This window comes from Lepus europaeus, chromosome 17, assembly GCF_033115175.1.
Source record: "Lepus europaeus isolate LE1 chromosome 17, mLepTim1.pri, whole genome shotgun sequence".
NCBI classification, from domain to species: domain Eukaryota; kingdom Metazoa; phylum Chordata; class Mammalia; order Lagomorpha; family Leporidae; genus Lepus; species Lepus europaeus.
This window is the reverse complement of record NC_084843.1, coordinates 424,152-438,746: the sequence shown is the minus strand read 5'-3', so window position 1 is coordinate 438,746 and position 14,595 is coordinate 424,152. Positions and strand designations below refer to the sequence as shown.

The 14,595-nt window shown below is 68.3% G+C and overlaps 1 protein-coding gene across 1 annotated transcript in view; it reads right to left on the bottom strand.

Moving 5' to 3' along the window:
- Positions 1–14,595, bottom strand: part of CFAP46 (cilia and flagella associated protein 46) — an 88,879-nt gene that overhangs the window by 55,236 nt on the left and 19,048 nt on the right. Inside the window, 11 exon segments of the mRNA XM_062215153.1 lie at positions 1,436–1,602; positions 1,937–2,044; positions 2,683–2,832; positions 4,509–4,674; positions 6,454–6,666; positions 7,652–7,785; positions 8,048–8,175; positions 10,387–10,517; positions 11,892–12,015; positions 13,470–13,590; positions 13,730–13,958. Of these exon segments, the coding sequence (XP_062071137.1) occupies positions 1,436–1,602; positions 1,937–2,044; positions 2,683–2,832; positions 4,509–4,674; positions 6,454–6,666; positions 7,652–7,785; positions 8,048–8,175; positions 10,387–10,517; positions 11,892–12,015; positions 13,470–13,590; positions 13,730–13,958 (1,671 nt within the window).

The following is a 14,595-nucleotide window of genomic DNA, read 5'->3' as shown; positions in this document are numbered from 1 at the left end:
ACTTTGGAGTCCCTGTAGGGGAATGGCCGGCCAGGTGCCTTCGTGCTTTGCATACGTAGGGGGCTTTTTTTTTTTTTAATTTTTAGTTAGTTTTCAAGAGATTCGACATGCTTTCCAGATAGAATTCAGAGAACATGACGAGAGGCGAGTTTTCACTCAGCCAGGGAAGAAGAACACGCAGCCCCTCCCTGCTCCCAGCCCCGGTCCTGCCTCAGCCCCACGAAGCAGGCCTCCTGCACACGGTCCCTGTGGGCTCCTGAGACAAAGGAGCTTACGCAGAGCAAGGGACGACGTGGCCAGGTCCCCTCTCCACCGCCTGTGCACTATCTGGGCCGGCCTCGTGCTGGGCCCCACCAGCGACCCTCGACCCTCGCGCCCCCTGCCTGAGCCCCGCCCCCGCCCCACTGACCCCTGCTCTACTTCCCACCATCGCGACCACCAACTGCTCTGTCGAAGCGTCTCTGTCCAGGTGCTAACCCTGACAGGGGCGTCAGGGCCTGCCGAGCGCACGCGCTGCCCACTGCAGCCACACGGCTTCTGTTTCCTTCCACGGCGCTCTTTCCCCTGGCCACAGCACCTCAGCCACTTCCTGGCAGGCCGCCCCCAAGTCTCGCCCCCGGCCCTCCCATACCCTTCAGGTCCCCCACCTTGGCCCCCTCCAGGTTGCCCCCAGCCCGCTCTTGGTTCCCCCAGGCACCCTCAGACACCTCCTCCAGTCCCCTCTGGCCCTCTCATACCCCCAGGCCTGTTCCAGGTCCCCCCAGGTCCCTCCTCAGTCCTCCCTGGTCCTCCTGTACCCTCCAGGCCCCCCGGCCCCTCCAGCAGGGCCCCCAGGCCCCCACCCCCACCCAAGCGTGGACGGGCTCCCTCAGCGAGCAGCACAGCCGCTGGGTCCCCCTGCAGCTTTCTGGCAGAATGCATCGCTGCCAGCACCCACACCGTCTCTTTTCTGGATTATTCCCTGGCTTTGTGGGCCAGATCGTCAAGCAACTTTCTGAAAATGGCGTTTGGGAAGTGCATTTTCCGGCTCTGTGCAAAAGTGGCGTTGTTTTAAGCTGCTACTGGACTGACAGTGTGGCGGGGCCGTGTGGCACACTGTCAGCAGGGAGCCGCTTCCTGCCCCTAGGGACTGAGCGCCGTCTCCCCAGGTGCACGTGCGAGACCCTCACCCCGCAGGGACGGTGTCAGGAGGCGGGGCCTCAGGGAGGCGTGTGGTCGGGAGGGCAGGACCTCAGGGGTGGGATCAGTGCCCCGGGGGAGGGGTGTGAGGCGGGGTCTGTGAGTCAGGAGGTGGCCTCCACCCTCTCTGTGCTCACTGCCCAGTCTGTGGACTGTCCCCACAGACTGAGCCCAGCCCCCCGCCGAGGCACACGTGACGGGCTCTCTCCCCAGGCACGTGTCCACACCGTGAGAACACCACGACAGGGTCACTTACGGACCGAGCATCCTCAGGAACTTGATGCCCATCTCCGTGGCCCTATGGGAGCAGGCCATGGTGGTCTCGTGGTCGTGGGCTACGAAGGTGAAGTGGGCCAGGCGGGTCAGCGCCTGCAGCTCCACCAGGGGGTCCGACCAGCTGCACTCGTATGCCATCTTCACCACCTTCCAGGGCCGGGAGGAGAGGGGGCGTCAGGCAAGCGAGACACCCCCCCCCCACCGCTTGGCCCTACGTCAGCTTTGTGAACCTCGAGCAGGCCTCACACACCACGGACACCAGCACAGCCAGGGTGAGGCCCGTGGGCGCCCCTGTCTGAGCTGGGGCAGGACGTGGGTGGCCCCATGAGAACTCACAGCTCTAGATAGGAAACGGAGGCAGCGACAACCGGCGTGGCCAGGATGCGGGCGCCGTGGGATCCCAGCCTCTCCGGCAGGCCCCGTGCACCTCAGCCTCCCTGCACACAGCTGCTGCCCACCCCCAGGCAGTGGGGATGCCCACCTGGGCCAGGGAGGGCACGCTGAAGTCCATGAGGCCGAGCCCGTTGCACGAGTACATCTCGAGGGCCACAAGCACCCTGGTCACGGCGCTGACGTCCTCGGGGGTGCTCTGCTGGGAAGGACACAGTGAGCAGCCGTCAGCCCACCTGTTTGTGGGCCACCCCCGGCAGGGCTGCTCCCCAGGCTGTGTCTGTAGCCGTCAGAGGCCGTGACCTCTGGGGCCACCTGGGTGGATGTGGAGGGCAGCTGGGCTGGCACAGCCACTGCCCCAGTCCCACCCAGAGCTCTTCCTTCCCTGGCCTGGCCTAAGGGCTGCCCCCACCCCCTTCCAGACTGGGCTGGGCTCAGCTTCCTGGGACTTCCTGCCCACTCGTTGGGGTGTTCTGGCCTGGACCATTACAGCAGCCGAGAGTGGGGTGGCCCTGGGTCCTCTGACCCCAGCTCCCCACCCAGGCCATCTCCCAGTCCTAGGTTTTCGAGCTCCAAGGCCCTCGCCTGGGCAACCTACAGATGAGGCCTCAGCGCAGGGCACCAAGGGGACCACACCCCCCAGGGGCCTCCTGTCCTGGATCCTGAGGGCAGCCAGTGCAGGGACGTCAGTGGGAAAGGAGCTCCCGGGTCTTGCTGGCAAACACGGCTCTGTCACCACAGCCCCTGTCTAGCGCCTAGTGAGCAAAAGGGGCCCAGTGGTCATTGGTGGCCGGCAGGCCCCATCGCCCGCTGTCCCAGACACGCCGCAGGGCACACCTGCCCGTCGGGGCCCAGCCGCGGCCCGATCTGCTGCTGCAGCAGCTGCTTGGCCTTCACCCAGGTGGCCACGAGCTGCTGCCGCGTGCTCATGGACACCACCTCCTCTGGGACGTTCCCGTCACTCAGGTTCAGGGCAAACTCGCAGACCTGGAGCCGACAAAGGCAAATTCTCAGGAGCGGACACGCCATCCTCGCCCTTAATGCAGACTGAAGGTGGGTCACACAGCTGCCCAAGAGCTGCAGGACGAGTATGCGTGCCCCCAGGCGGCCTGGCGTGGGCACAGCCCCTGGGGCGCTGACCGCACCCCTGCATCGTCACGGCCACGGTCAGCTCCCGCCAGTCCACCATGCACCACCCCACACCTGGGCGTGACCACTGCGAGAGGCAGAGCTGCAGCCTCAGCCAGCCACACTCGTGCTTCTGGGGGTATGGACCGAAGGCCGTGCAGCCGCTGCACCCAAAGCCCCGTCTCCCAGCGCCCTGGGACAGATCTCGCCATTCTGTGCCTCAGTTTCCCCTTTAAGTGGGGATAAAATCCGGTGTCCAGAGCCTGGGGCAGACATGCTGGCCAGGGAGGTCGCTGTCAAAGGCAGGACTGCCCACCTGTCCCACCTGCTCCATGCAAGGTGCTCAGGCCAACATTCCCTCCCCCTACTCTGGACAGACTTCCAGTCTCCTTGGATTCCACAACACGAGTAATGGGGGTGGCCCCTCTCGGTGCTGGCTGGGCGGAGCCTCTGCTGCTCTGTGGTTGCTCCTGGTGCCTGGATCCAGCATCAGGCTCATGTGGGAAGCTTTCCCGGGCACCGGGCGGCCCATCCCCTGGCCCCTGCCCTTCCTCACCCAGGTCATCGTCCCCGCTGGTCCTTGCCCTGGCCCTGCCTGCCTTCTGAGAATGAGGACCTGGACCGTGAGGTGGCCTCTGCCGGCACCGCCCCCTTGCAGGGCCCTCTCTGGGGCAGCCGTCCTGTGGGCCCTGTGGCACCAGCGCCTTCTCCAGCAGGCTCTGACTCGGGGCGGCCGGTCAGGGCCTATGCTGTGCTCCTGAGCTAGGTCCCGGGTGGTGAGGGTGGGGGCAGAGGGGCTGCCCACGAGCCGCTTCTGCAGGCTCTGGCTCCCCTGCCCTGCCGAGGATGCTGGGAGCCAGAAATGCATCAAGAAACTCATTCCTTTCAGGTTGAGGGAGTCCTCCGGGTCACAAGGGGTGAGGGGCGCAGCAAGGCCCACAAGCCCCCCTTGCTCACAGCTTCGCGGACCCGAGTGTTCCTCAGTCCACGGGGTCGGATCACACACGGGCCCTGCGGGACGCTGTGAGGCCCCGGCCTGTGTCATGGCTGCAGCACCGGCCTGTGGGGGCCCGGCCTGTGTCATGGCTGCAGCACCGGCCTGCGGGCCCTGGCCTGTGTCATGGCTGCAGCACCGGCCTGCAGGGGCCCCGGCCTGTGTCGTCCTGCAGCACCGGCCTGCGGGCCCTGGCCTGTGTCGTCCTGCAGCACCAGCCTGTGGGGGCCCGGCCTGTGTCATGGCTGCAGCACCGGCCTGCGGGCCCTGGCCTGTGTCATGGCTGCAGCACTGGCCTGCAGGGGCCCCGGCCTGTGTCGTCCTGCAGCACCGGCCTGTGGGGGCCCGGCCTGTGTCATGGCTGCAGCACCGGCCTGGCAGTTTAGGCTCACGTTACCCTGTGCTCTGGAGTAAGCAGCAGAGCCAGGACCTGGGCTGAGAAGGGGCCCCAGCAGCCCCGCTCAGGCTCACGCCTCTCACCCCGCCACGGCTGGCTCTCCCAGGCCTCCCCAGCCTCCCCGAGGCCTGGAGCGGGCTGTACCTCCACGGCCGTCCTGATCTCGGTTGTGGCCCCCGAGTCCAGCGGCGTGTGAGGCACGATGGGCCGCATCGACTTCTTGGACTTCTCGGGCGTCTGGGTTGGAATCCAGCTGATGATGAGGCCCCGCGCCAGGGCACTGCAGAGTACTGCCAAGGTCTGCACGTCCCTGCAGGGAGGGCACCGGGCGCTACAGGGCGCCGCCAAGGTCTGCCCGTCCCTGCAGGGAGGGCACCGGGCGCTACAGGGCGCCGCCAAGGTCTGCACGTCCCTGCAGGGAGGGCACCGGGCGCTACAGGGCCCCACCAAGGTCTGCCCGTCCCTGCAGGGAGAGCACCGGGCGCTACAGGGTGCCGCCAAGGTCTGCACGTCCCTGCAGGGAGGGCACCGGGCGCTACAGGGCGCCGCCAAGGTCTGCCTGTACCTGCAGGGAGAGGACCGGGCACTACAGGGCGCCGCCAAGGTCTGCCTGTACCTGCAGGGAGAGGACCAGGCGCTACAGGGCGCCGCCAAGGTCTGCACGTCCCTGCAGGGAGAGCACCGGGCGCTACAGGGCACCGCCAAGGTCCGCCCATCCCTGCAGCGAGAGCACTGGGCACTACAGGGCGCCGCCAAGGTCTGCACGTCCCTGCAGGGAGGGCACCGGGCACTACAGAGTGCTGCCAAGGTCTGCTCGTCCCTGCAGGGAGAGCACCGGGCGCTCCAGGGCGCCGCCAAGGTCTGCACGTCCCTGCAGCGGGAGCACTGGGTGCTACAGGACGCCGCCAAGGTCTGCCTGTACCTGCAGGGAGAGCACCGGGCGCTACAGGGCGCCGCCAAGGTCTGCACGTCCCTGCAGGGAGGGCACCGGGCGCTACAGGGCGCTGCCAAGGTCTGCCCGCCCCTGCAGGGAGAGCACCGGGCGCTACAGGGCGCCGCCAAGGTCTGCCCGCCCCTGCAGGGAGAGCACCGGGCGCTACAGTGCGCCGCCAAGGTCTGCCTGTACCTGCAGGGAGAGGACCGGGCGCTACAGGGCGCCACCAAGGTCTGCCTGTCCCTGCAGGGAGAACACCGGGCGCTACAGGGCGCCGCCAAGGTCTGCACGTCCCTGCAGGGAGAGCACCGGGCGCTACAGGGCGCCACCAAGGTCTGCCCGTCCCTGCAGGGAGAACACCGGGCGCTACAGGGCGCCGCCAAGGTCTGCACGTCCCTGCAGGGAGGGCACCGGGCGCTACAGGGCGCTGCCAAGGTCTGCCTGTACCTGCAGGGAGAGGACCGGGCACTACAGGGCGCTGCCAAGGTCTGCCTGTACCTGCAGGGAGAGGACCGGGCACTACAGGGCGCTGCCAAGGTCTGCACGTCCCTGCAGCGAGAGCACTGGGCACTACAGGGCCCCGCCAAGGTCTGCACGTCCCTGTAGGGAGAGCACTGGGCACTACAGGGTGCAACCAAGGTCTGCCCGTCCCTGCAGCGAGAGCACTGGGCACTACAGGGCGCTGCCAAGGTCTGCATGTCCCTGCAGTGGGAGCGCTGGGCAGGCGGGGGGCTGACCCTCACCCACGCATTCGGCGGAGACGCAGCCGCCACATGTGCCCGTCCAGGGAGCTGCCCTCAGGCCTGGGCAGTGGGACGGGGCAGTGTCCACTGCCCAGGGATACGGTGTCCCCCGTGGCAGGAGGCCATGGAGAACAGTCGCCAGTCACAGGGTCTCGCCAGAAACCTCACGGTGCCTGGACACTGAGAACAGCGACAGAGGTCTTGGGTACCACAGCAGCATGTGGTCGGCCCAGGCTGGGCACAGGTGACCGCTGCTGACCGCACTCACAGTCCACTCTCTGTGTGTTGTCACGTCTGTGGCTGCTTCTTACTCACTCCCGTTTGCTCCCCTCCCTTGCCCAAATTTATCATTTTAGCTGGGGATGGTTTCGCACCAGCACCCGGCTGAGCCCAGGCCTCTCGGAGCACCCACCCGTGGTGGCCGGTGTCCTTGACGATGCTCAGGAGGTGGGACAGGGCGTCCACCAGCTCCTTCTGCCGCCCGGCCACGATGAGGTGGCGGTTGTGGTTCAGGACGTAGACCATGGCGTTTTGCACGATCCAGGCTTCTCCGATCTCCCGGCCGATCTCCGCGGAGCGCAGCCAGTTGCTCATGGCGTACTGCGACAGGTTTTCCACCCAGGCTCTGCGGGGGGCGCAGAGGGGTTGGGTCCCTGACAGCCTCAGCCACAGCCACTCAGCACGCAGGGCAGGGGCTGCACAGAGCCCACGGCCCACCCAGGGCGGCCTGGGCGTTGTGGGCTTGGCCCAGCTCACCCACTCCCCTGCTGCACCGGCGCCACTTGGCCTCATTCCCACCTGGACACCCGCAGCTGCCCCCTGCTGGCCATCCCTCGTCATGAGGCTGGCCGGAGGCCTGGCCTGGGCCACTCTGTCCACATCTCCAGCCATCCTCCACGTCCCTGCCTCCTCTCCATTCTGCCTGGGGCTGCCCTGCCTGGCCACAGGGTGAGACGCTTGGTCCCCCTTACTGTATGCAGGCAGCTGCTTGTCACTCAGCCCCACGCGGGCGTGGACAGGGCCCAGCCGTCCACGCTGTGAGCCAGGCACCGTCTGCTCATGTTTTAGCCACTGAGCTCAGGGACCCTAGTTTGCTCCAGCCTGGCCCCGGCTGGGAGAGAGAGCCCCTGAGGGTGCCGCCTAGACAGCAGTGGGCTCACAGGGAGGGACCCGGGCAGGGCCTGTGCTGGGCCTGGGGCTGGGGGAGGGGTGGGAGCGAGGTGCTCAGAGCCTGCGCCACAAACAGAACGTGGTCCTCGTCCGTCCACGTCCTCCTGCCGAGTGTCCAGGTTCAGAAACAGCTGGGAGCCGTGCCTGCTGCTGCGCCCCTCACTTCCACGGCGCATCGCACGGCACGCCAGGCGCTCCCAGGGCCGGCCGCACCACCTGGACAGAAGCTGTGCGGTTTCCTCTTGGCCGACAGGGAAGCAGCTCCTTGTCTGCGAGCTGGCTGACGGCCGTGTCCGCGCGTGACGGGAAAGCTGGTCTCTGACTGCCAGCTGGCAAACGGGCCGCTCACTCGCGAGTGGCACTCCGCCCCCTGCTCCTGCTGGGGCACCTGCCGGCACAGAGGGCCCTGTCCCCACTGGCCAGCTGCTGGCACTGCCCACCTGTACGTGGCCCACTCTGCACTCGTCTCTGGGGACTCAGGCACGTAGCCGGCTGGGTGCTGGCTCAAGTCCTCGGGGGGGATGGGTGGATCATTCAGCTCCACACCTTCTGACCGCAGCAGATGGACAGTGGCCTGCAAAGGGAGGTCAGCGGTGGGGGGCGCCCACAGCACAGAGGTTGTGGGGCCAGGGGGAGGGATGCAGAGGGGGAGGGAGGTGGGGGGAAGCAGGGAGTAGGGGAGGGAGGGGGAGGGAGGTGGGGAGTGGAGGAGGTGGGAGTGGGGGAGAGAGGTGGGGGGAGGGAAGCAGGCAGGGAGTTGAGGAGGGAGGGAGGTGTGGAGGATGCGGGGAGTGGGGGAGTGGGGGAGGGAGGGAGGCAGGGACATAGGCCCGCACCTCGGCGTTGATGAACCCCACCTCCGCGAACTTCCGCAGCAGGTCGGGCAGCATCTGCCGGTGCAGGGCGGCCTCTGAGGGGCCCCAGGAGTCCTGCACGGAGCCGTTCCCGCCCTTCTTCTTCTTCCCTGGGGGAGGGGGCGGGGGTCTCTGGAGGTTTCTCTGCCCAAGAAGGGGCTGGAGGAGCTTCTGTGGGTGTGGTCAGTGCCAGCTCTGGGCCATAGCCCCACGGGCTGGCCCTGGGCGGGGTGGGGAGGCGGCGGGTGGCTGAGGCCAGGCCCTGGGTGGGGTGGGGAGGCGGCGGGTGGCTGAGGCCAGGCCCTGGGTGGGGTCGGGAGGCGGCGGGTGGCTGAGGCCAGGCCCTGGGTGGGGTGGGGAGGCGGCGGGTGGCTGAGGCCGGGCCCTGGGTGGGGTGGGGAGGCGGCAGGTAGCTGAGGCCAGGCCCTGGGCGGGGTGGGGAGGCGGCAGGTGGCTGAGGCCGGGCCCTGGGTGGGGTGGGGAGGCGGCAGGTAGCTGAGGCCAGGCCCTGGGCGGGGTGGGGAGGCGGCAGGTGGCTGAGGCCGGGCCCTGGGTGGGGTGGGGAGGCAGTGGGTGGCTGAGGCCGGGCCCTGGGTGGGGTGGGGAGGCAGTGGGTGGCTGAGGCCGGGCCCTGGGCGGGGTGGGGAGGCGGCAGGTAGCTGAGGCCAGGCCCTGGGTGGGGTGGGGAGGCAGTGGGTGGCTGAGGCCGGGCCCTGGGCGGGGTGGGAAGGCGGCAGGTGGCTGAGGCCGGGCCCTGGGTGGGGTGGGGAGGCGGCAGGTAGCTGAGGCCAGGCCCTGGGCGGGGTGGGGAGGCGGCAGGTGGCTGAGGCCGGGCCCTGGGTGGGGTGGGGAGGCAGTGGGTGGCTGAGGCCGGGCCCTGGGCGGGGTGGGGAGGCGGCAGGTGGCTGAGGCCGGGCCCTGGGTGGGGTGGGGAGGCAGTGGGTGGCTGAGGCCGGGCCCTGGGCGGGGTGGGGAGGCGGCAGGTGGCTGAGGCCGGGCCCTGGGTGGGGTGGGGAGGCGGCGGGTGGCTGAGGCCGGGCCCTGGGCGGGGTGGGGAGGCGGCGGGTGGCTGAGGCCGGGCCCTGGGTGGGGTGGGGAGGCAGTGGGTGGCTGAGGCCGGGCCCTGGGCGGGGTGGGGAGGCGGCGGGTGGCTGAGGCCGGGCCCTGGGTGGGGTGGGGAGGCAGTGGGTGGCTGAGGCCGGGCCCTGGGCAGGGTGGGGAGGCGGCAGGTGGCTGAGGCCAGGCCCTGGGCAGGGTGGGGAGGCAGTGGGTGGCTGAGGCCAGGCCCTGGGCGGGGTGGGAAGGCGGCAGGTGGCTGAGGCCGGGCCCTGGGTGGGGTGGGGAGGCGGCAGGTAGCTGAGGCCAGGCCCTGGGCGGGGTGGGGAGGCAGTGGGTGGCTGAGGCCGGGCCCTGGGCGGGGTGGGGAGGCGGCAGGTGGCTGAGGCCAGGCCCTGGGCAGGGTGGGGAGGCAGTGGGTGGCTGAGGCCAGGCCCTGGGCAGGGTGGGGAGGCAGTGGGTGGCTGAGGCCAGGCCCTGGGCGGGGTGGGGAGGCAGTGGGTGGCTGAGGCCGGGCCCTGGGCGGGATGGGGAGGCGGCAGGTGGCTGAGGCCAGGCCCTGGGCAGGGTGGGGAGGCGGCAGGTGGCTGAGGCCAGGCCCTGGGCGGGGTGGGGAGGCGGCAGGTGGCTGAGGCCGGGCCCTGGGCGGGGTGGGGAGGCGGCAGGTGGCTGAGGCCGGGCCCTGGGCGGGCGGGTGGCTGAGGCCGGGCCCTGGGCGGGGTGGGGAGGCAGTGGGTGGCTGAGGCCGGGCCCTGGGTGGGGTGGGGAGGCGGCGGGTGGCTGAGGCCGGGCCCTGGGTGGGGTGGGGAGGCGGCGGGTGGCTGAGGCCAGGCCCTGGGCGGGGTGGGGAGGCAGTGGGTGGCTGAGGCCGGGCCCTGGGTGGGGTGGGGAGGCAGTGGGTGGCTGAGGCCGGGCCCTGGGTGGGGTGGGGAGGCGGTGGGTGGCTGAGGCCAGGCCCTGGGCGGGGTGGGGAGGCGGCGGGTGGCTGAGGCCGGGCCCTGGGCGGGGTGGGGAGGCGGCGGGTGGCTGAGGCCGGGCCCTGGGCGGGCGGGTGGCTGAGGCCGGGCCCTGGGCGGGGTGGGGAGGCGGCGGGTGGCTGAGGCCGGGCCCTGGGCGGGCGGGTGGCTGAGGCCGGGCCCTGGGCGGGGTGGGGAGGCGGCAGGTGGCTGAGGCCGGGCCCTGGGCGGGGTGGGGAGGCGGCAGGTGGCTGAGGCCGGGCCCTGGGCGGGGTGGGGAGGCGGCGGGTGGCTGAGGCCGGGCCGTACCTTTCCTGAGCTTCAGCGGCTTCTTCTCCTTGATGTTGTCGTATAGGAGGCAGAAGCGGCTCGCCGTCCGGCACACATCCCACACTCCCTGCTTCCGGGCGACCTTGGCGAGCTCTGTCCAAATCTCGATTCTGCTCCCCGGGACCCAGACAGGGGGGTGAACAGCCATGCAGTCGGTGCGGAAGCAACGCAAGCGCTGCTCGAGACAAGCAGCCACGCCAGTCAGGCGCCCGCGGCCCCGAGACCGGCAGCGGAAGCTCAGGGCTGGGAAACGCCTCCTCTTCTCCTGGGAGGTGCGGGGCGGGTCTCCTGGGCTGAGGACCCCCCGGCCTGAACACTGGCCTGCTCAGGTCACTGAGACCAGGGCTGTCTGTCCCTCTCGGGAACACACCTCACAGGCCAGATGTGGAAATCCTTCAAGTCCAAAACCCCACAAGCCACAACCCCGGAAGATTAAGATCCTGATGGGAGGGGCCTGCATGGTGGCAGGCTGTTGCCTGCAGTGCTGGCGTCCCATATGGGCACCGGTTTAAGTCCCGGCTGCTCCACTTCCTATCCAGCTCGCTACTATGGCCTAGGAAAGCAGTGGGGAATGGCCCAAGTCCTCAGGCCCTTGCACCTGCACTGGAGACCCGAAAGCAGCTCCTGGCCCCTGGCTTCAGATCGGCTCAGCTCCAGCCCTTGCGGTCAACTGGGGAGTGAACCAGCAGATGGAAGGCCTCTCTCTGTCTGTCTCTCCTCTGTGTAGCTCTTTCAAATAAATAAATAAATATTAAAAAAAAAAAAGATCCTGATGAGAGGAATCCCCAAAGAGCAATCCCCACGGGGAAAAGCTGCCCTCAAGGGGCAGGCCGGACGCCGTGGCCCCTGCCTGGGACGCCGTGGCCCCTGCCTGGGACGCCGCGGCCCCTGCCCTGGGACGCCGTGGCCCCTGCCCTGGGACGCCGCGGCCCCTGCCTGGGACGCCGTGGCCCCTGCCCTGGGACGCCGCGGCCCCTGCCCTGGGACGCCGCGGCCCCTGCCCTGGGACGCCGCGGCCCCTGCCTGGGACGCCGTGGCCCCTGCCTGGGACGCCGCGGCCCCTGCCTGGGACAAAAGCCTGCAGGTCGCAGTCTCTGGGAGACTGTAGTGATGACCTTAAGTGTCCTCACCGACCTCAGCTGAAGACAGAGCCACCCATCAGCAGCAAGATCTCAGACGGCCACGGTCCCCAGCCTCGGGGACGGCTGTGCCCCTCACACTGCGTGTCCAGCCATGGCTGCACACCCATGGGGCTGCTGTTCGTGGCCTGGAGTGGGTGCAGCTGCACACGTGCACTGTCTGTGTAAAGTGGCCTGTGACGTGTTCGGCCATATTTTCATGGTTCTCGAAGATTCTCATTTAAAAAGGTAGATAAATTCTCCTAGGTTTTGGAGACTTTGACGTTTTGTGGATTTTAGACTTTAGAATCTTGATCTTTTGGCCCAGGGAGTCCCAGCGTGGGCGTGGGGCCCCTCCCGACTCACCGCTCTTTGTCGTTCTCGTTCCCCAGACGCCGCAAGTGCCCGGCGGCCTTGTCCACGCTGATCGTGTGGTGCCGCGCCTTTGCGAAGAGGTAGGTGAACCGGCCCCTGTTTTTCCCAGTGGACACTGACAGCAGAAAACAAAACCAGGTGTGGACGTTGGCCGTGCAGGGTTGGGTGTGTTCAGGTGAGCGGCTGATACCAGCAGCGGGGGCTGAGCCGCGAGGGGCCCCATGCCGGGCGTGGCGTCTCCGGCCCCCCGAAGCAGCCTGTTTCAGAATCCGGCCCAGGCCCCACTCACTGCCCATTTTGTGGCAGCACCATCCAGGCAGCCTCCTGACCGGGAGCACCAGGCCTCTGACCCCTCCTCTGCCCTCTCCCCCACCCCCGCCCACCCCAGACCCTGAGGTTTATCTGCATGGTGAACCCACTCTCCTCCTGGCAAACAAACCATCGACACCGAGAACCCAACGCCATCCAAGGGCCAGGCACCCAGGACAGCGGCTCCCAGGATGCATCGGGCACTGGGCTGTCCCAGACACAGGAGGACCCCGGGTGTGAAGCTGGGCCTCCCTGGCTGGGCCCTGCCCTCTTGGACACCATGGCCACTCACCTTAGGAGCCGACCCAAGGCCTCCCTCCCTCCAAGCACCTGCTGCTGGGCTTAGCACTCCCTCAGCCACCACCCCAGCAGGTGCACAAGCACCTGGCCCCAGGCGCCCCAGCTCACACTCAGAGAGAAACGAATCAAGAGGAGCAAACAGAGCTTGGAGGTGACGACGGGTCCATCACCACTGGGCCCGGGATGGGGTACGGCAGATGGGCAGGCAAGCAGGGTGACCAGACCGCCCACGGCAGCTTCCTAAGCCCCACCGAGGGCCCCATCCCACTGCATTTCCAACCCCTGCTTACACCTGCCGTGCAGCCGTGGCTCTGGTCCTCTCCTGGGTGGGAGCCGAGCTAGGCCAGCCTCACTGCCCACCCTGTCCATCCCCAGAGATGCTGGGCCAAAGAGACCACCCCAGCACACGGGGGACAGCGAGGCCTCACACTCTATGACTTGGAATGAGTTTAGAATCTCCCTGAGGACACAAGGCCAGGACTGGTGTGAGCACTGTGACCTTGGGAGGCACGAATCCAGGTCCTCGTGCCTGGGCCAGTGTCATGGGCTGAGCTGAGCCCCCCCTCCCACACACAGAGGCTGGAATCTTGACCCCAGCAGTACAGAGCACAGCCGTGTCTGGAGACAGGGCCATGCCAGGGTGGCCCTGAGCCCCTCTAACCAGAGGGCAGGAGCCAGACACTCAGGGACGGCTCGTGAGCCAGCGCCGCCAGCTCCTCCCTCTAAGACTCGGGCCTCCACAGCTGAGCCCTGAGTCTGCTGCTCACGTGTCCAGTCTGTGGCTCTGTCCCTGCAGTGTGAGAGGGGTCGTCCCTCCCCAGGCACCCGGGAAACGCGTCTGTGGCCAGGACATCAGACGTGGCTGAGCTCAAGCCTGTAGGGAGGCCAGGGCCCCACACGTCCAGTGCCGCACCAGAAGCACGCCAAGCCAGGGCCGGGGCTCTGGGCGGACCAGCTCACCTTTGGCCTCGTTCTCACTGTCCAGCACGATCTGGAAGGTGTCGGGGGCCAGGGCCAGGCCCGCGTTCACCAGCAGGGCCCGCTTCTTCCTCACGCTGTCTCTATGGGCGGCTTTTCTGGCCTGCGAGAGGCAGAGGAAGAGCGGCGGCCCCTCTGGCTCTGAGGCCCTCGGGGCCTCCCGGTGGTGGGGTGGGCCCCGGGCAGCTGCCGCCCCCGCCCAGCTCCCGGGATGGGGGAACCCACGGTGGTCGTGTCCACACCTGCTCGATGGCCATGATGGCCTTGTCCTCCGGGCGCTCGGGGGACTGGTAGAGCATGGTGCACAGCTGCAGCCGGTTGGAGGCCATCCGGAGCTTGTCCCGGTAGAGCCCCAGGCTGTCGAGGGCCTGGGCTTTCTGCAGGTGCTGCATGGCGGGCTCCAGCCGGTCCTCGTCCTCCTCAATGTGCGCCAGCTCCGTGTGCACTTGGCAGCGCAGCAGGGTCATCAGGCTGGGGACGGCAGCGTGCAGGTTGTGACGAGCGCCTGTGCAGGGCGCCCCAGCTTTCTGGCCTCTGGTCACAGCCCTGCCTTAGGACGCACACAGAGGGAGAGAGGCCCCTGCAGCCCACTGGACACCTAGGCGCCCAGCTGGTGAGAGCCGGAGGCAGCCGGTGGCAGACTGCTCTCCATGTCTGCTCTGCCAGCGAGGAGGGGCCTGGGCCGTGGCTCATCAGCACCTTGGAGACCCAGCTGAGACACCAGAGCGACCTCTGACTCCAGCACCAAGGGCCACCCCCTGCCTAGACAGAACCTAACATGAAAGCCTGGTGAGATGTGTGGGTGTGGCAGTGTTGAGGGGTCGGACACCCACATCTTGAGCCACGGCGACAGAGACAGACAGGGACAGTGATGGACACACGTTAGAGAAGAGAAAGAAGGAAACAGGAGACGCGCAGGGCTCCCTGCTCACGGGGGCCCGACTACCAGAGGGTGCAGAGGCGGCTGGGCCTCAGGGGCTGTGGCCAGTGAAGGACACACACGAGTATCACGGCCCTGGAGAATCCCCGCTCCCAAGGGGCATAATCGAGAAACCAAGAAGCCAACAGAGGAAATAAGACAGAACTCCAAAATATCCAGCTTAGGGGC